This window comes from Salvelinus fontinalis, chromosome 12, assembly GCF_029448725.1.
Source record: "Salvelinus fontinalis isolate EN_2023a chromosome 12, ASM2944872v1, whole genome shotgun sequence".
In the NCBI taxonomy this organism is placed as follows: Eukaryota; Metazoa; Chordata; class Actinopteri; order Salmoniformes; family Salmonidae; genus Salvelinus; species Salvelinus fontinalis.
The window spans coordinates 44238968-44261093 of NC_074676.1; the positions used below are offsets into that span (position 1 = coordinate 44238968).

The 22126-nt window shown below is 43.2% G+C and overlaps 1 protein-coding gene across 1 annotated transcript in view; it reads left to right on the plus strand.

Annotated features, from left to right (window-relative positions):
- The window catches only part of LOC129867476 (TSC22 domain family protein 2-like), a 43865-nt gene extending 21970 nt beyond the window's left edge, over positions 1–21895 (plus strand). Inside the window, exons 2-3 of the mRNA XM_055940913.1 lie at positions 19735–19786; positions 20238–21895. Of these exons, the coding sequence (XP_055796888.1) occupies positions 19735–19786; positions 20238–20534 (349 nt within the window). The 3' untranslated portion in view covers positions 20535–21895. The remainder of the gene's footprint in view (positions 1–19734; positions 19787–20237) is intronic.
- The last annotated feature ends 231 nt before the right edge of the window (positions 21896–22126 follow it).

Genomic DNA, 22126 nt, shown 5'->3' on the forward strand with positions numbered 1-22126 from the left:
GAAACCACTGGAGTAAGCCAACACAACTCTGGTCTCGTGTTTCCTTTGGCTATTTTAAAATGGGGGGTGTCGTCGTTTGAACTTAAGTGAACTCCACTCGCATCCTCTACCTGTTATGGGCTTCCTTTTTTAAACAGCAAAAAAAAACAGATCGATGACTACATTTTGTCACCATGACCGAATCAGTGATGACACTGAGTGCGTTTTTGTAAACATTCCCGGGAAAAGCTACTGGTTGGCGTGCTGAACGGGATCAGTGTATAAGGTGGCAGCACCAAAATGAACTTGTCACCAAGCTAAAGTAGCAGATGCCTTCTCTATTTTTACTGCCCTGAATAAAATACTTTATGATTTATGAGCCATAAGTGTCTCCTGCTGTCTGGTATAGAGGCTGAATTTGATCTAGATCAGGTATGTGGCCCACATTTTATGGCAAGAAACAAACTATTCTATTCTATTACTGATTTCATTAGCAATTTTTGCGCATCAAGTCCAAGTCATACGAAAGTATCTCAAATGTATTGTGAAGCTCAACAAAGTCACGTATAGATGATTTGAACATGATGCGTGAAAAATACTAATATCGGTACCATGACTTGAATGGGATCTGTGCCACAAAAAAAAAACGTTAGCATTTGGAAACCGTGCCAGGGGAAACTAAACCAAAGCATGGATTACTGCCATACCTTGTCCATAGACTGCTGGCTGAGTTAGGAAACCATTTTGTACTTTGGGTGACCTAGCCCTTTGTGCAGCTCATACAATGATGGTGCTTTTTCTGTCCCAACAACGACAATGAAATAAAATTGTTCAGGTTTCATTTTCAACCAATACCCCCTCCTTACTACTTCTGAAGTAAAAAAGATGATGGGCCAATACCCCCCAGAGTATAATTGCTAACCGGCCACAGTGTATCTCCTATAGGGAGGCCTCCCGAGCTACAATTAATTTCACTATCCTTTTCTAAGCATCTTATTAAGGAGCACACGTAAGTATGTCATTTTGAGGGGATTACATGGTGCCTCCACTGCAGGCCATGTCTGCGAGGCCTGATGGACGTGACCCAAGCCTGGCACTGAGTTTTTGCTTTATGACTTGGGGAGGAAAGGGGGCTGGCCATCATGGCAAAGGGTGATATAAAGAAATATATATATAAACTTACGTAAGACGAGACCCTGTTCCTAGAATATGCCTTCTTGCCAGCTGAGTGAGAATGTTAATCTTGGCAAACGTCTCCACATCGTGACTGCTGCCCTTTTCTTGACACCCTGTTGTGGCCAATCGAGGTGGCTCTGATGAGACATGGAGAATCTCCCAGTTGTCAGCGGTCACATCATAAAGGCAAGAAGTATTTTTTTTTTACATTTTATTTTACCTTAACTATGAAGTCAGTTAAGAACAAATTCTTATTTACAAAAGGCCTAGCATCACAGCAAGAGACAACACTACATAAACGGAGTAAGTAGCACTACTAACAGATGAGATGTGGATTAGGGCCTAACCCCTGGTTTTACACGTCTCCGTGTTGTCTCCGTGTTGAAAGGGGAGCCGTGGCACCTCCATACCAGAGGGGAAGCCCCTAATTGAGGCGCTGATCCTGTGATAATGAGCTAATAAATACAGAGGATTGTTAGGGGCCAGGCGTTACGTTAGTCCTCTTAACTACTGACCTGGCACTTGACCTGGCACCACTACTTACTCCTTCACATGGAGTTTGATGGTGACATCACACATATCAAATTGTATTGATTTGATTTTACACCCCCGGCCTCTTTACAGTCTCATGTGCCCATTAGTTCCAGGGGGTGAACACCCGCTCCTTGGCAAGCCAGGATTCTCCTCCATTTAACGAGCATCCTAGATGGAAGTTAGTTTAGTGGAACATGTTAGCCTAATTTTGTTTTTATTTATTCAACTTTTATTTACCTAGGCAAGTCGGGTTAAGAACATTCTTATTTACAATAATATAGCTCCGTTAGACTTCAGTAGGGTCTAACGTGTGTGTGTGTGTGTGTGTGTGCAAACTCTCGTCACTCAGATCCAAAACATCTACAGTTATGTATACCTTTCCACACACACACACACACACACACACACACACACACACACACACACACACACACACACACACACACACACACACACACACACACACACACACTCTCATTCCAGCATGGCTACCAAGACCCCCAAAGTGTCTCAAGAGTAACTACACCTGTGGTGTCAAAGGTTGTTAAAGTGTGTAGCAGAACAACTGATTGCCCACCTCAACAACAGCCCCTTCACATTACACTCCATGCAGTTTGGCTTCAGAGCGAAACACTCCACAGAAACGGCCAACTCCTTTCTTCTGGAAAATGTGAAGTCCAAGATGGACAAAGGGGGCGTTGTTGGGGCTGTGTTTCTGGACCTAAGGAAGGCTTTTGATACTGTTAACCATGAGATTCTCATCACAAAATTGTTCAAGTTCAACTTTTCCCCCGATGCCTTGAGATGGATGAAATCATACCTTGAAGGCAGAACTCAGTGTCAGAGTGAGCAATGAGTTGTCGCCCACTCTTAGCTATGATGTGGGCATGCCCCAAGGGTCAATACTGGGGCCCCTCCTGTTCAGCCTGTACATTAATGATCTGCCTTCTGTCTGCACTGGGTCTGAAGTTCAAATGTATGCAGATGGTACAGTGATATATGTGCATGCAAAGAGCAAACAACAAGCTGCACAAGAACTCACTACTGTAATGGTCCAGGTTACAAAGTGGTTCAGTGACTCACTACTGTAATGGTCCAGGTTACAAAGTGGCTCAGTGACTCACTACTGTAATGGTCCAGGTTACAAAGTGGCTCAGTGAATTCGTGTTCGCATCTCAATGTGAAAAAAACTTTGCATGTTCTTCACAAAGAGGGCAACAGATGCTACTGAGCCAGATGTCTGTGTCAGGGGAGAAGCTCCAGGTGGTATCATGATTTTAAGTACCTTGGCATCATACTTGATTCCAACCTCTTTTAAAAATAATGTGAAAAAGGTCATTCAGATAACCAAATTCAACCTAGCTAATTTCTGATGTAAACGAAATTGATTGACTACAGAGGTAGCAAAACTGTACTTCAAATCTATGATACTCTCTCACTTAACCTACTGCTTGACTAGTTGGGCCCAAGCTTGCTGTACAACATTAAAACCTATTCAGTCTGTCTACAAACAGGCTCTCAAAGTGCTTGATAGGAAGCCCAATAGCCATCATCACTGTTACATCCTCAGAAAGCATGAGCTCCTGAGTTGGGAAAATCTTGTGCAATACACCGACACATGTCTTGTATTCAAGATCCTAAATGGCCTGGCTCCCCCTCCACTCAGTATTTTTGTTAAACAGAAAACCCAAACATATGGCAGCAGATCCACAAGATCTGCCATGAGAGGTGACAGTATTGTTCCCTTAAGGAAAAGCACCTTTAGTAAAGCTGTGTGTGTACTCGGCCAAGGATTATGCAACAGGACAGTGATCGAGCTGGCCGGCATCAGGTTTCTATTAAAACCTCTTCAGGATCGGACGTTTCCCCCCCCCAATTTTTGCCTAAAATGACATACCCAAACCTAACTGCTTGTAACTCAGTCCCTGAAGCAAGGATATGCATATTCTTGGTACCATTTGAAAGGAAACACTTTGAAGTTTGTGGAAATGTGAAAGGAATGTAGGAGAATGTAATACAATAGATCAGGTAAAAGAAAAAAACGTTCTTCTGTATTTTCTTTGAAATGCAAGAGAAAGGCCATCATGTATTATTCCGGCCCAGCTGAAATTGAGATTTTGGCCACTAGAGGGCAGCAATGTATGTGCAAAGTTTTAGACTGATCAAATGAACCATTGCATCTCTGTTAAAAATGTTGTATTAAGACTGCCCAAATGTGCCTAATTTGTTTATTAATAACTTTTCATGTTCGAAACTGTGCACTCTCTTCAAACAATAGCATGGTATTATTTCACTATAATAGCTACTGTAAATTGGACAGTGCAGTTAGATCAACAAGAATTTAAGCTTTCTGCCAATAGATATGTCTATGTCCTGGGAAATGTTTTTGTTACTTATAACCTCATGCTAATCGCATTATCCTACGTTAGCTCAACGTCTCACACCGATTCTTAAGAAGTTGAGGCCTGTTTACAGAATAGCCTTGGGAGAGACAAGGCTCGTGACTGATTTTGCTCTGGAAAATAGCATGGGTCAGTGATCTGATGTACAGGCATTGGGCGGTTGAGGCTTTTTGTTTCTTTTGTGTCAACCATTGCACGGTACTGCAGTTTCACTAACGCCCGGACCAGAAAGACCATTTCCATAGACGGCCACATAGAGAAGTCAGATTTGAACATTTTTAATAGAGCTGCCCAAGTCGATCCCAGGCGACCGGTAGCCCCATAGGGCAGCGCATAATTGGCCTAGCGCCGTCTGGGTTGCGGGGGGGGGGGTCCTTAGCTCATCGCCCTCTAGCGACTCCTTATGGCGGGCCTAAGCTGACTTCGGTCGTCAGTCGAACTGTTTCCTCCGACACATTGGTGCGGCTGGCTTCCGGATTGAGCAGGCAGTGTGTTAAGAGGCAGCGCGGCTTGGTGGGTCATGTTTTGGAGGACGCATGTCTCGACCTTCGCCTCTGCCGAACCCGTTGAATTGCAGCGACAAGACAAGATCGTAACTACCAATTGGATGTCATGAAATTAGGGAGGAAAAGGGGGTACAATTACAAAAAATATCTAAATCCTAAGACACTTTAGTTGTCACCATGGTGCACAAAACAGCCATTGAATTATTCAAATAATTGTAGCTGAGAAAATACTATACATGGAACCAACATTTTTCATTGAGAGCTTAATGGAAACAACAAATTGCAAGGCTGTCTTTTTTAAATTTTTTAACAAATGCGTTTTCTCTCGCTCACACAGGTGCGCCTGGCACCTACTAACAAACCCCGTTCAAAGGCACTTAAATATTTTGTCTTGGCCATTCACCCTCTGAATGGCACACAAACAAGATACATGTCTCAAGGCTTAAAAATCCTACTTTAACCTGTCTCCTCCCCTTCATCTACACTGATTGAAGTGGATTTAACAAGTGACGTCAATAAGGGATCTTAGCTTTCACCTGGTCACTCATGGAAAGAGCAGTTGTCCTTAATGTTTTGTATACTCAGTGCATATCTACAGGAACAAGACAGATCCTGCTTCTGTTGTTTAATAGCCTACTGTTTCAGTGAGCACCAAGCCTCACGCAACCACATGTTGGATAAAGCAATTTTTAATCTTTGCAATGCTGTAGTAAAGGCTTTTTGTGTTTACACTTCCAAATGGTCAGAAATTATAATATTGTAATGTAAGAGCACTTGTTTGTCACATATAATACGCACACTTTTCTCACACCTTTTTCTTGAACTCCTTCTCCTTATTGTTTATTATTAAGATCATTAAATGAGGCTTAGTATTGCAGCTTTGTATAACCACCATCGAGCTGTAGGCCTAACACGGAACCCAAACTGGCTGCGCGCATGAGCCATTTTGCATACATTTATTTTGTCCCCCCACACCAAACGCAATCACGACACGCAGGTTAAAATATCAAAACAAACTCTGAACCAATTATATTAATTTGGGGACAGGTCGAAAGGCATTAAACATTTATGGCAATTTAGCTAGCTAGCTTGCACTTGCTAGCTTAATGTGTCCTATTTAGCTAGCTTGCTGTTGCTAGCTAATTTGTCCTGGGATATAAACATTGAGTTGTGCATTTCAGGTAAAATAACAAGGTCCTCTACTCCGCCAATTAATCCACACATAAAACGGTCAACCGAATCGTTTCTAGTCATCTCTCTTCCTTCCAGGCCTTTTCTTCTCTTGACTTTATATTGCGATTGGCAACTTTCATATATTAGGTGCATTACCGCCACTGACCTCGCTCGTCTTTCAGTCACCCACGTGGGTATAACCAATGAGGAGATGGCATGTGGGTACCTGCTTCTATAAACCAATGAGGAGATGGGAGAGGCAGGACTTGCAGCGCGTTCTGCGTCAAATAGAACTGACTTCTATTTTAGCCATTGGCAACGCAGATCGTTGGCGCGCGCAATAATAGATTTCTAAATTTATTTTGCAACGCTCGCGATGCGAGCGGTGTGGTCAGCCTGTAAGAGCGCATCCTGTTTAGCTGCTTAATATCGTAACTTACTTAGATCTATATGTCATTATATAGGCTACTGTACCAATCATTCATTTGTTCATGTCATCACACAGCTTATGAGTCATTCATGATTTGAAATGCAATCAAACATTTTAGTTTTAAAATGAAATGACAAAGGGAGCCTTGAATAATTAGCCTAAACTGTTCCAATTACATTCACAAATACGACTGTTTTTAGTCTCTGCTATAATAAAGGCATACAGGACCCACACTGATGTGCAGGGACTCTGGGGATAAGCCTAATTTTTTTATTTTATTTACACTGTTCAAAATGGTCCCAAAAGATTATATTGTATTCTAACTGCACCTGTTTGGCACACATGATATGCGCGCACTGCTTGTTCCTTACCTTCCTCCTCCAAATGTCTTCCACAAATGTGACTTCCCTTTCCCTCCTGAGCAACCAGTAAACATTCCCATTTCGAGTTTGTTTTTCACGTCCTCCACATCAATTTCTCTGACGTTGCAGTGTTTAGAGTTTATAGCCAATTTATATGTGATTAGGATAGGCATAGATCAGTCCCCATTGATCATGTGCATGCGATGCGTACGTGTCACGTAAAGAAAGGATTGATACTGTTTTTCCGAAACAAAGAGGATTTCGGGATCTTTTCAAATGGCTGTAATTATGTTGCAGCTTCAGCAACATGGACTGCGTGATAAACACTGATGTTCTCTGGTGGTCGCTGCAGCAGGAAGTAGGGAAAGACAACTGGTGCTAGTCACAGGCACTAGCAGTAAAACAAATGTTATTACTTCAGCAAACTACTCTTAACATCAGACAAGCTCAGTGCATGTGTTTTTTTATTTATTAATACACATCGGGTGTGTCTATACATGGAAATATGCACGTTTAATCGATTGGTCGAAAAAAACAGACAACTCTAGTCTGGGCCAGCCCTATCCTGTGGCAGTCGTGTGTGTGTGTGTGGGCTAGTTTCTGTGCTGTGCTGTCCAGGTGTCAAGTCAGTCTTTTGGCTGACCTCCGCCTCGTGTGTGTGTGCGTTTTCCCAAAATCTGTCCTCCCACTCCCCATGGAACGGGTATCATAACAAACCCGTAACCAACCCAGCGGCTCAACCGTTGCTCATTGCATTCCCTTCAAACTAAAGAGCATCTTACAATCAAATAGGGTTAGAAACCCCAGTTGGAGGATTCTGACAACTTATTCCCCGTTTATTCCAGAAATCCTCCTACCAGGATTTCTGCAAATCCAGAGATTTTTTTTTTTTTTTTTTTCAACCCTACAGTCAAACTGGAGTGCAAAGGTTAAGTTGATTCACACCAAGGTCAGGACGTTTCCGGCACTGTGTATATACTGACGTTTGCCAGAGAAATCCTTACGCTTTGCATTCACGCTTGCTGTTTGTACATATCCGTATCGATATCAACAACACCATAGCAAAATGAGTGCGCAGACTTGGTCCGGCCAAGCTTTTGATCTCCATTTGGTCAAGCGATCAGATTCTAGCGAGGTTGTTGCAATGTTACAGAAAGAAACAGCGTTGCTTGAACATGGCCACCATCGTTTTGTGGAAGCAGCGCCAGACATGAAATATGCGTATCGCCGGGCCAAAGATGAGAATGGACTGAGTGGTATTGGCAGAGAGGCCTGTCCATTTTTATAGGGAATTGAACAATTTCCTCATCACGCAACCTGCCTCCATCCCTCCCCACATTATGGAGTCCAGTGTAACTGCAGCGGATGAAGAGCAAGAATTTGGCAAGTACTTTTAATTTTATTTGTGTAATCGTAGCTAAGAAAAGTCATCCGGACACTATGTCCTAATGTATTAGCCAGACGGCTAGCTAGTTCTAAGTTATACGAATCGAAAGTATCACTACTTGACGTTGTTGTCTGCTAGCTGGCTGCTAACAAAACGTTGCCAGCCTGTTTTGTAAACTTTGCTTATCACTCCCACCCAAATGCTTGTAATGACTATGAGCTAGTTGCCATTGAGTTATTTCACCACAACTTTACATTGTGGAATGCTAGCTGCTTGCTTACAAAAGTCACTGTTCATAGTGAAAGTATCCTGTTGGGTAACTTTGCTTATCAATCTCTCCCGCACAGACTCTGACGAAAAGCCATGCAGCAACAACAGCCCCGGGTCCCGTTAGTAGCCCCAACTCTGAGCAGTCTGCCTCTAGTTTCCCTCTCAAGTCCAACCAACTCATCTTTTGACTCGAGGAGCGCGTGCCAGTAAAATACCTCTTGCAGGTATAGGACAGTGTAACATGTTATTGACGCCACATTAACTTATGTATAGGCATTTTTTAATTGTTGATTTGACTGACAGTAATCGCTTTCTTGTTCACTCCAGGTGCCAGAGCATCCAGAAAGACGCAATATGAGCGGTAACAACACAGCGAAAAGGCTGCAAGGGAGAATATAAAGGAGCTTGGTGAATTCACCATGTGGTCTCAAGAAAGGCAGGTCGAGATGGACTGGCAGCTTGTGTTCAACTTTTCTGCCGTTATGTAGTGTATGCTCGGAAGCGCTGGCCTGATACCCCACGCACCTGCTCCTCAACAGGCCCCTGTGCAGAGCCAATCCAGGATGTCACTGCTGCAGGGTCAGGAGCCAGTGTACAGCAGCACTCCTGTATGGCTTCAGACCACCATCTCAAAGACAATCCAGCCTGGGAAACAACAATAATTATTATTATTATTGGCTGTTTCCCATTTCACCCTGAACAGACAACACACTGAAGAAAGCGAAAGCTGAAACGACTGCATGTTATTCTCGTAATGCATTAAATAAACATGTATATACAGTGCTAGTTGAATGAGTAGGTGTATCCAAACTTTTAAGAGTTTCCTTATTTTTACTATTTTCTACATTGTAGAATAATAGTGTAGACAAACTATGAAATAACACCCATGGAATCATGTAGTAACCAAAAAAGTGTTAAACAAATCAAAAAATATATTTTATATTTGAGATTCTTCAAAGTAGCCACCCGTTGCCTTGACGACAGCTCTGCACACTCTTGGAATTCTACTAACAAGTTTTTGTACAGCACTTTGAGATATCAGCTGATGTAACAAGGGCTATATAAATAAATTTGATTTGATTACCTTGACTGGTGGTCGACGACCCCTTGTTGAATAATCAAATCAAAGTTTATTTGTCACGTGCGCCGAATACAGCAGGTGTAGAGACCTTACAGTGAAATGCTTACTTACAGGCTCTAACCAACAGTGCAAAAAAAAGGTATTGGGTAATTTAAATAAATAAAAACAACAGTAAAAAAAAGACTGCGAAAATTAGTAGCGAGGCTATATACAGGCACCGGTTAGTCGGGCTGATTGAAGTAGTATGTAGATATGGTTAAAGTGACATTTGCATATATGATAAACCGAGAGTATCAGTAGCGTAAAAGCCAATCCTTCCGATATATAAGTAGTCTGTGTGACTGTTGAGTGGTGGGCTTATGACGGGTAAATGGGACCCGACTAGGGCACCTACACATAGGGGTAATCCAAGATCAAGTTGGCTGAATCCCCGGGCGGTGTCCTCTGTGCATCTCTGGGTTATCCTTCAACTTTAGCACAGTAGCAAAGCATACTGTGTGCATATATATATATATAAAAGTATGTGGACACCCTTTCAAATGAGTAGATTCGGTTATTTCAGCCACACCGGTTACTGACGGGTGTAAAAAAATCTTAACACAAAGACATGCAGTCTCCATAGACACACATTGGCAGTAGAATGGTCTTACTGAAGAGCTCAGTGACGTTCAACGTGGCACTGTCATAGGACGCCATCTTTCCAACAAGTCATTTTGTCAAATTTATGCCCTGCTAGAGCTGCCCCGGTCAACTGTAAGCGCTGTTATTGTGAAGTGGAAACGTCTCTAGGAGCAACAACGGCTCAGCCGCGAAGTGGTAGGCTATAGTAGTGTATAGAAATCTGTCGTCACAAAACTCACTACAGAGTTCCAAACTGCCTCTGGAAGTGATGTCAGCACAATAACTGTTTGTCGGGAGCTTCGTGAAATGGGTTCCCATGGCCGAGCAGCACATACAAGCAGAAGATCACCATGCGCAATGCCAAGCATCGGCTGGGGTGTTGTAAATCTCGCCACCATTGGACTATGGAGCAGTGGAAACGCTTTCTCTGGAGTGATGAATAACACTTCACCATCTGGTAGTCTGACGGACAAATCTGGGTTTGGCGGAGACCGCGCCCTGCCTGAACGCATAGTGCCAACTACTGTTTGGTGGAAGAGGAATAATGGTCTGGGGCTGTTATTCATGGTTCGGGCTAGGCGTCACAAATGTTCTACTGGCTGAATGGAATCAAGTTCCCGCAGCAATGTTCCAACATCTAATGGAAAGCCTTCCCAGAAGAGTGGAGGCTGTTATAGCATCAAAGGGGGGAACATTTGGTCATGTAGTGTACTTCTTGACGGGTAGAACAGACTTACCTGTAGCCAAAATTACATGTACTTGTCTCTGTATGGACCTCTTTAAGGCCATGTATCAATGTCGCTATTCATTTAAAAACCTACCAAACAGGAATGTCAACATCTATACCATCAGCAGCACTTGTTCCCTGGAGAGCGCCATGTAGGATCTAAGGAAACCGCAGAATACGTCAGCCGGTGACTTTATACGCATTCCAGGTCATGGGGCTACGTGCGTACATGCCGCTTCAAGCCCCCCAAACCCCCTCTCGGTACATGACGTTCCCGTTGCTTATGTAAATTGAAAAGTTTATGTACGTATTATGTAAATTGAAACTTTGTTTTTATTTTATTTTAAAAAAAATATGCAAAAAAAAAAATACAAAAAAGAATACATAAACCTAACAGACGGGGGGGGGGGTATTACATATCAAGATTACTTTTCAATTTGTTAAATACTTTTATGGTGCGTATTGTTTTTAAATTTTACTGATCATGTCAAAATAGAATTTAAACATTATCTTAAATAGTGTGAAGAGGAGTTTGTCCACTTCATTTTATGGATAAGGAATCTTCCATGAAAGATAAACAAATGAACATTTGTAGAGAGGCGAAGCAGAGGCATCGTAACAAAGTTTCAATCTGAATAAGCTCTAAATGTTCCCCCTGGCTCTCTGTAAAGGTAAACATTAGCCCAATAGCCCTCACAGTACCCCTAGAAGACTGCCCTCTGGGCAGGTTTGTATTGGGCTGTTTACTTACATAATGGGCAGCATCAATTAAGATAGTGGAGGAGCAAAGCTGGTTTATAACAATGTTTTTTTTTTTGTCTTGCTTGACGATTTTATATTTACCATGCAGGACCATTGTCCCTTTTAGTCGTCTGGTCTTGAGTGAACAAATGTCTAGACATGAATGGTCTATTTAACATTAACATACCTGATTAACTAGGCTTCTGTTCTGTTTGACATAGTTCATAGTCAACTGAAGTAGTTTTGGCTAATAACTCACTCTGCTAAGGACATCTGGTTAAAGTGAGGATAATGGCTAACTCTGGAGACGTGGTTTAGGTGAGGATAATGGCTAACTCTGACGTCATTTGGTTTAGGTGAGGATAATGGCTGACATCATCTGGTTTAGCGACTGTAGTGCAGCTGTTGAGAAGAAGAGAGGCCCATATGCGGTAAACTCCTAGTATAAATAAGGTTTCCCCCATATGCTGTAAACTCTGTCGATAGGCCCTAATTTGAGCCAGTGGCCCGGTACTACTATGGCTGACCTTGTAAAACAACACATTTCATTGCTTTTGCTCAATAAAATGTTTTAAACTTTGCGACTGGTGTGAGGAGTATAAACATAACAAATACATCGCAGATCATACTTGCAAAGACTAGGCCGCTATAGCGGGTAGAAGCGTTGAGCCAGTAACCGAAGGCAGTTAACCCACTGTTCCCCGGGCGACCGAAGACATGGATGTCGATTTTTAAGGCAACCCTCCGCACCTCTCTAATACAGAGGGGTTGGGTTAAATGCGGAAGACACATTTCAGTTGGTGAAATCTAATTTTAGTCACATGCGCCGATTACAACAGGTGAACTAGAACTCAATTGATTGAACATGAAATTGATTTGAATCTGATTTAAATAAACAGGCATATATATATATATACAGTGAAATGCTTACCTGCAAGCCCTTAACCAACAATGCAGTTAAAAAAAGAATAAGAAATACAAGTGACAAGTAATTAAAGAGCAGCAGTAAAATAACAATCGCGAGACTATATACAGGGGAGTATCGGTACAGAGTCAATAACCGGGCTCCGGTTAGTTGAGCTAATATGTACATGCAGGTAGAGTTATTAGTGACTATGCATAGATGAAAACAGAGTAGCAGCGGTGTAAAAGAGGGGGTGAAGGGTGCAAATAGTCTGGGTGGCCATTTGATTAGATGTTCAGGAGTCTTGTGGCTTGGGGGTAGAAGCTGTTTAGAAGCCTTTTGGACCTAGACTTGGCGCTCAGGTACCGTTTGCCGTGCGTTAGCAGAGAGAACAGTCTATGATTAGGGTAGCTTGAGTCTTTTATCAATTTTTAGGGCCTTCCTCTTACACCGCCTTGTATAGAGGTCCTGGATGGCAGGAAGCTTGACCCCAGTGATGTACTGGGCCGTACGCACTACCCTCTGCAGTGCCTTGCGGTCGGAGGCTGAGCAGTTGCCATACCAGGCAGTGATGCAACCAGTCAAGATGCTCTCGATGGTGCAGCTGTAGAACCTTTTGCTGATCTGAGGACCCATGCCAAATCATTTCAGTCTCCTGAGGGGGAATAGGTTATGTTGTGCCCTCTTCACGACTGTCTTGGTGTGCTTGGACCATGTTCGTTTGTTGGTTGACGTGGACACCAAGGAACTTGAAGCTCTCGACCTGCTCCACTACAGCCCCGTCGATGAGAATGGGGGCGTGCTCGGTCCTCCTTTTCCTGTAGTCCACAATCCTCTCCTTTGTCTTGATCATGTTGAGGGAGAGGTTGTTGTCCTGGCACCACGCGGCCAGGTTTCTGACCTCCTCCCTATAGGCTGTCTCGTTGTTGTAGGTGATCAGGCATACCACTGTTGTCATCAACAGACTTAATGATGGTGTTGGAGTTGTGCCTGGCTGTGCAGTCATGACTGAACAGGGAGTACAGGATGGGACTGAGCACGCACCCCTGAGGGGCCCTGTATTGATGAAGCCAATGACCGATGTGGTGTAGTCCTCAAGGCCATCGGAGGAATCCCGGAACATATTCTAGTCTGTGCAAACAACACAGTCCTGTAGCTTAGCATCAGCTTAATCTGAATACATTTTTACTGACTGAGTCACTGGTACTTCCTGCTTTCATTTTTGCTTGTAAGCAGGAATCAGGAGGATAGAATTATGGTCAGATTTGCCCAAATGGAGGGCGAGGGAGAGCTTTTGTATGCGTCTCTGAGGTGTAAAGGTGGTCCACAGTTGTTTTCCCCTCTGGTTGCACATTTAATATGCTGATAGAAATTTGGTAAAACAGATTTAAGTTTCCCTGTATTCAAGTCCCCAACTACTAGATTTGCTGCCTCTGGGTGAGCGTTTTCCTGTTTGCTTAGGGTGGAATACAGCTCATTCAGTGCGGTCTTAGTGCCAGCATCAGTCTGTCGTGATTTGTAGACAGCTACAAAAAATACAGAAACTCTAGGTAGATAGTGTGGTATACAGCTTATCATGAGATACTCTATCTCAGGCGAGCAAAACCTTGAGACTTCCTTAGATAGTGTACCAGCTGTTATTTACAAAAATGCGTTGTCCGCCGCCCCTTGTCTTACAAGACGCCGCTGTTCTATCCTGCCGGTGCAGCGTATAACCAGCCAGCTGTATGTTGATGATGTTGTCGTTCAGCCACGACTCCGTGAAGCATAAGATGTTACAGTTTTGAATGTGCCGTTGGTAGATTAATCTTCTGTGTAGGTCACCTATTTTATTCTCCATAGATTGCACGTTTGCTAGCAGAATGGAAGGAAGTGGGGGTTTATTCGATCGCCTACGATTTTTCTCAGAAGGCAGCCCCGCCCTCTGGCCCCTTTTTCTCCACCTTCTCTTCACACAAATCACGGGGATGTGGGCCTGTTCCTGAGAAAGCAGTATATCATTCAGGTCGGGCTCGTCAGACTCGTTAAAGGGAAAAAAAGGATTCTGCCGGTCCATGGTGATTAATCGCAGTTCTGATGTCCAGAAGTTATTTTCAGTCATAAGAGATGGTATCAGCAACATTATGTACAAAATAAGTTACAAACAACGCAAAGAAACCAAAAAAAAACAAACACAATTGGTTAGGAATACGTAAAACGTCAGCCTTGTTCTCCGGCGCCGTCTTGTTGCATTCGTACAAGTGACTGGGTGTATCGCCCTTTCCCTATCATACACCCCAGGTTTCACGCTTCATTCTCTCTTGTGCCTTGTATCCCCCGTAGTTGCAACGTGATCACACCAGTTAGACTTCAGTATTCAATGATTGTCCCTCGTCCCCAGGACATTGGATGATGCCTTCTTAATACCGTCCACTAGGTGCAACTTAACTGTCATTTATTTTTTTTAATGCTTAACCTTGAAGTATTTTCTGTTTTAACAACTTGAACCATTTACCTACTTTCACTTCACCCACAGATGTTTGTCCCACCGGACAAACATTGAATACCAAAGTGAGATCTTGCTGCTAGTCGAGCAGCAAGATCTGCTGTTTCATCCATGGCAATAAAGTTTGGTATTCTTTCTCTCCTCTGTTGCTCAATCTTTACAGTACTCACTGAAGTTAACTCGTAAACAATTCATTTAGACCAGTGTTTATTTGCTGAAACGTGTGCCAGTTATTTTAAGGGACAGGCGGCTATTTGAGAGACTGCGTCAGTCAGTGATCTCTTAAACCCCCCCCATTGGTCGAGGGGTTGAAGTATGATTTGTTCAGCTGCCGCTGCCTGGTGTGGTGTTCTGCAGGGAGAAGTGTGCCTGTGCATCTGTCCCCTGTTGAAGAACTAATTCGATTTTTCATCTCTGAAAGCATGTATTCTCTGTTTTTGTGTCCCTGGTATCCGGTCAGCACCCCTGACCTAAATGTGGGGTGTTGTGGTTCTGCCGATGCCCCGTCGGGAGTGAGGTGACTTGGATGTTTGGGTTTGCGTCGCGGGGGGTGATACATGTGTGGGTGCGTTGTGTTGGGAGGTCTGGGGGGTGACTGGAATGTCTGCTGTTGTGTTCCTGGCAGGGGGGGGGGGGGGGGCACGTGCACTTTTGTGGTCAGAACAGGTCCTTGTTGTGGGTGGCACACAGAGCAAGCCGTGTCTCTTTATATAAACGGCCCATAGGTCCCCTCCCGTAATGAAATGTACCGGCCGCCTTGTTTTCCTTTTAGATTTGGCTGCCAGTGTCTGCCCTCCTGTTAACCCCTCCCTGTCCATCATCCTTCCCCAGCTCCTATTGGGACAATGTCGACTGCTGTCTCTGTGTTATGGATAAACGCATTCCATACTCAGTCGTTGGGCATTCTGTTTCCTCCTTTGTCCTGGATGTGTTAATTGGTCGGTTCAAAGGGGGAAGAATGTGCTGTTCTCTCCTTGTTTATCAACCAGTCAGATTTAAATTAACTCAGGCCCCTGTGTGGAATGCGGTCACTTCATTTAGCTGTCTCGCATGTTATCATGGACCTGTTGGCATCGCATTCCCCTCAGTCCCTGGTCTGTATAACTGTAGTATGCATAGCCAACATAACAAAGTCCAATGCATACCAAAAATGTTTACAGTAGGTAATCACAGCAAGAAGTATGTCTCCCCAGTTGTCCACTGTTGAGTAGAGACACTGGGAAAGATAAAACGATCCACATTTTCCCATATTTTGATACCTGATTTTTGATGGTTGGATGTTTGCATTTTGAAACAGCCACAGAAGACTGGACAGTAAGGACCTTGATGACATGAGGAAAGTTGTTGGATATTTGATTTGTTTAATTCAGGGGTTCCCAAACTTTTTTGTCCCGCGACCCCATTTTGATAGGAAAATGTTTCTGTGGCCCCACCATGTACAAAAAACTAAGTTATGTAATTAGCTGCCAACGTTTACTTTTTACAATTTGGGCAATGAGTCTATTAAAAATCAGTCTGATACTATGTCAATCTCAAGATGGTATGGTTTGAAGTGACTGATGCATCATAAAGGTATTGGGAAATTCAGAAGATCATTAGACAATGTTATATGATCTTCTGTGTAGAAAATAACATAAAATATGGATGCTATTTCCCCCCTGTCAGATTCAGTGCCTTGTCTTGTTCTAACAGCTTGTAGACATAGTAGAGGGAAGCAGTATGTACAGTTGAAGTCGGAAGTTTACATACACTTAGGTTGGAGTCATTAACTCGTTTTTCAACCACTCTACAAATTTCGTGTTAACAAACTATAGTTTTGGCCAGTCGGTTAGGACATCTACACTGCTCAAAAAAATAAAGGGAACACTTAAATAACACAATGTAACTCCAAGTCAATCACACTTCTGTGAAATCAAACTGTCCACTTAGGAAGCAACACTGATTGACAATAAATTTCACATGCTGTTGTGCAAATGGAATAGACAAAAGGTGGAAATTATAGGCAATTAGCAAGACACCCCCAAAAAAGGAGTGATTCTGCAGGTGGTGACCACAGACCACTTCTCAGTTCCTATGCTTCCTGGCTGATGTTTTGGTCACTTTTGAATGCTGGCGGTGCTCTCACTTTAGTGGTAGCATGAGACGGAGTCTACAACCCACACAAGTGGCTCAGGTAGTGCAGTTCATCCAGGATGGCACATCAATGTGAGCTGTGGCAAAAAGGTTTGCTGTGTCTGTCAGCGTAGTGTCCAGAGCATGGAGGCGCTACCATTATTTAACCAGGTAAGCTCGTTGAGAACAAGTTCTCATTTACAACATGTGACCTGGCCAAGATCAAGCAAAGCATGAGTAAACTTAAGTTGATTGATAAAGGTGTGGTTTAACACATGCAGTGTGAGATTACGTTTTGCAGCAGCAGTAAGTAAATATGATTATATTAAGCCTGCCACTGAGTAGACAAATTAGAATGCAGACGCACCAAACTCCTCCCCTAACATTCTTCCAGGCAAGTCCATGTGACGGAAAACGCTTTTAAAGACTGGAGACACTCGTTCCCATCAAAAACACTGATATACCTACGAGTCAGAGAGAGACCGTGGACTCTTCTTTTGACTTTTCTGAGAGTTGTAATTTGGGAAGTTTTGTTCACCATGCGTTGCGAAAGGAGCTACAGTCTTCCCTACTCGCCAGGATCCTCACCCACAATTTCAGAACGTGTGGTTTGTTACAGAGCACGATGCAGGTAATTGTATTGAGTATTTGGACATACTGTATTTGGAGGCTATTTCCTCATTGTATAGCTGTCTTTACTATTCTATTAGACGTATCATCTATGCCGGATTTTTTAAACCAATTTGCTTGTGCTCTTGTTCTATATATTGTCAGTTAAAAGGACATAGTTGCGAATGTACCCTGGATAATAGTTGCTGTATCTGCTTGTTGGTACCTGTTATCTCCACGGCATTGTTAGCAATTGTATCAAGTTTGAGAGCCGCGGTGATTTTAAGTGCTTTGGCTACTTTGTAGCATTTAGTAGCTTCAATGTGGTGTTTTGACTGGGCAGTTGTGACTGTCTCTCTGTTCTCGTCCTCTCGTTGAGCTTCAGTCAGTCATGTAGGCTACATACCCTTAGGGGTACAGTGCGCCCTCTCTGCACGTCCACTCATCGCCATGTTGAGCTTCAGTCAGTCATGTAGGCTACATAGCCTTAGGGGTACAGTGCGCCCTCTCTGCACGTCCACTCATCGCCTTGCTGAGCTGCAGCGAGTCACGTAGCCTACATAGCCGTGGGGGTACAATGGTCGTCGACGATTGATCGATTACTCGTTTACATTGAATGGAGGAGCCAAAGACATTAATGGAGTACTCGGGACCTAATTTGAAAATGATCTTGTCAACCGTTTGGCGACTTGTTAGTTAAATTGCTCGCCAGCATAATTTTAGTCAACAGTTGAATTATATGCCGACACACACTCTCACTCAACCTCTCTCACACACAAACATGTATCAACTGTAGACACTTATCCCATGCAAACGATGCGCTCTAAGTCCTAACTGTAAAGGGACATTTGATACATATGAACATTGATCAGCAAATGAATGTTCTGTATCCTGTTCATGTTTGAAGTATGGCGAGGAAACCTAAAACGTAAACTGTATTTGGAGTAGAACAGCATGGATCGTATAGTTTCACCTCACTCATGCATGTGGAGGAATAATACAGTTGAATTTATTCAGCAGGATCAGTAAAAGATTAAAATACACAATTACAGACCTGGACAATATGTTGTCTTGCCAGTGCACCTTCTAGCGGCGTGTTGCGCGAAAGCGCCTTTGTTCAGATGGGGCGGTGCAGTCAGTGCACGACAGGCATCGACCGGGCGTTGCTAAAGGGATCAGAAACGCAACCTTTTGGGGGGTTAAAAAGAGATTTATGAGATTATTTAATGTGTCTACAGACGTTGGCCACTGAACGACGTGAGTATAATGCATTTTCTACAAGGGTAATACGCTAAACGGAGCAAGGGAGAAGTGTCGGTAACCGCCATAAAAGGGTACACAGTAGGCTGTGTCGCCTAGACAACAAAACATTGCAAAATAAAATACCATCCTCAAATCGATGTCGACACAAAGCATGTCAAAACATGATATGTATATATTGTATTACATCTGACAATTATTAGGAGAATGGTGTTTAAAAACGTTTTTTCACGTCACATGGTGTTGTGACCAATGCGCAGTTTTTACACGTGCATCAAAATTAAATGCACCTTTTGTGAGCTGTATTATAAACGTAAATAATGTTATCAAATAATAATGGGATCAGTTGTTTTGTGTGCTGTTCTGTCGCTAGAATGAAGCAACCAGTTGCCCACGCATTTTTATATTCTACAGTATAACAATTTTATGCAAATGTACTTATTCCCTTATCCTTAGGATATGTTTGCACCTGATTAGGTATCATATTGGAGTAAATGTGCAGCTGAAATGCGTCATGTGCGACTCACGTTGGCCCTGGGCCTATTGGAAGTGCACAGTATCATGAAACGATGACATTCCATACAATGGAGCGTCATTTTGCATAGCCCTTTCAGCACTGGGTTCTGTGCTGTAAACCTAATCACCCCCCCCCCCCCCCCCTAAACATCTGTGCTGCTTAAACCCCTTTATATGTTCAACTAGCCTAAATCCCAATTGCATATAGCCTGTTTCTTAAAAATGTTTTAACAGTATTAAGAGGCAGGCAGCATTCTTCTACATGCTGGCAAAGCAGACTGTCAATTGTGGTTTTTAAACAGGATTGTGCCTAAATCCCTGCATTACGCTGCATGGGGAAACAGAAATGTACATTGGAATGTGTCGTAGAGGATTGATGATTCTCTTCAAAGCAATTCGGGGGCCTTTTTCCTCATTCCTTCAGTATGTTGACATTATTTTCTGACTCTTTCTCCACAGATCTTCTGGAGCCAGTGTTGTAGCCATCGATAACAAGATCGAGCAAGCGATGGTGAGTGCGTCTCTAGTTCTGCATTTTTCTACCCACTAGCTAGGCACTACTAACGTATTGAAAAGTTGATGGCGATGCCTTTTGACCTGAAGTCAGTGGTAAAACTTGACATGGTAGTATCTCTGTCTTGCTAGCCCTCTGACCCCTCACATCGTATGACATGGTAGGATCTGTCTTGCTAGCCCTCTGACCCCTCACATCATATGACATGGTACTATCTGTCTTGCTAGCCCTCTGACCCCTCCCATGATATGGTAGTATGTCTGTCTTGCTAGCCCTCTGACCCCTCCCATGATATGGTAGTATCTCTGTCTTGCTAGCCCTCTGACCCCTCACATCGTATGACATGGTAGTATCTGTCTTGCTAGCCCTCTGACCCCTCCCATCTCTGTAGTGTTATATGCTCCTGAGTTGTTGTACTAACGCTCTCCCCCTCTCTCTTTCTCCTCAGGACCTAGTGAAGAGCCACCTGATGTATGCGGTGAGGGAGGAGGTGGAGGTTCTGAAGGAGCAGATCAAGGAGCTGTATGAGAGGAACTCTCAGCTGGAGCAGGAGAACGCTGTGCTCAAGTCCCTGGCCAACACTGATCAGCTCACCCAGCTGTCGTCCACCCAAATCAGCCCGGCCGGCAGCACCTCCCCGCCTCAGCAGCAACCCCCCACCAATCACGCCAATACCAAACCCCACTTGGAGGGTGCAGCCCAGGCTCTCAGCCTGCTCAAGCAGCCCAACGTCACCTCGGCGTGATCACCTGCCTCCGTAACACACCTCCCCGAAATACGCGAGGAGTCCCCAAACAACCAACTAACCAACCATAACATAATCAACACTTGATGATGTTTTTTTGAGAAGCAAAATGGGCCTTTGTTTGCCACCCTTGTCTTTTTGAGTGGCGTTACGAGCCATGCTTCAGTGTGCTGCTGCTGTCGTCGGGCCTTCCCAGTATTAGACAATCACCATCCTGTGAAAGCATTCTTTTGGCCGGGCGTCCCGTGTTCGGTCGAAGGGGAACTGGCCAGGGCCAGCGCATGCTGCGTCCCACGCAGGGGAGAGAGGTGATGGGCCGTATTGTGGCGGGATAACTGGAGGTGGTCCAAAGGGCCCCCCAAAAAAAACACTGGGCTGTTGGTGGTGAGTGGAAAAGAATGTTGGGAATGAGAGGGACAAAGAGACTGAGGTGGGGAAGAGGATTCTCACCCCATCATAAGAGGAATGTGTCTCTCACCGTGAGAAGAGGGAGAGTAGTTTTCCCAGAGCCACCACACTTTGACCCAAGTACAAAAAAAATACCTTCATTAGTTCAGTTTTACTGTTTGCATTTATTTATTTTGGGGCTGCTATTTTCATAATGTAAATGAACAATGTAACAGAAATACTTATATTTTAAAAAAAGAAATAAAAAATAAGTTTCTGTTATGATAGATTATCGGTCAGGCATTTTTGGTAGTCTAATGCAACAAGTAGTTCCGTATAGGCAATAGTTTCTTTAAAATGGCAATTTCCTATGGCATAGCACCGCTAACACTAAAAGGCAGTTCATTTAAATGAGATGAAATCCAGGTTGAATGTACATTTTGTAGAGTGTAAAGTATTGAGAGCGTAGAGGGTTTTGTACAGGTGAACACCAGTTCTTCAAATATATATATTCTTCAATGAATTTTCAGTGGTTATATTTTGATGAAGAACACTGTTCATTTCCTTTGCTATAGTTTCTTTTTGTGGGGAAAAAAATGTAGAGAAAATTGCCATACTTCCCCCAAACTTTTTGAAAATTCTATTGCGCATATTTAATTTCTGGGCTGGGGGTAAAAAAGAACAAAAAAAAAGCTGTGAAATTGTTCAACCTACTTTGTAACCAAAGACGCAAAGCTGTGTAATTCCTATATATTTGTATTATTTTTGAATGTACACTTCTATGTATTTTTACTTTTTTTTTTTTTCATTTCCTCCTTCACATCAAATGTTTTTTTTGGGGATGCTGTTTAGCATGTTCTGCATGATCTATAATCAAACCACTTTCTTACCTCACGTTGTTATCCAGCGGTCTTATTGTAACGTATAGTTAGTTATTCAGTCTGAACGATGGGTAATGGATGGGGGGGGGGGGGGGGGGGAGTGAGCGAGGAAGGGAGAATCAGAAGCTCACATTAGCAGAAAATGAAGTTTGACCCATCTTTTTGTTCATGTAAACAGTGTTTTTTTTAAATTTTATTTCATATGCAGACAGTTTTGTTACGTTTTAATGTATTTGATGAATGCAAACATTTAGATTCTGATTGTAGTTTACCAATCTGTACTTCAATAAAAAAACATTCTAACTTAACGGAAACTTTGTACAC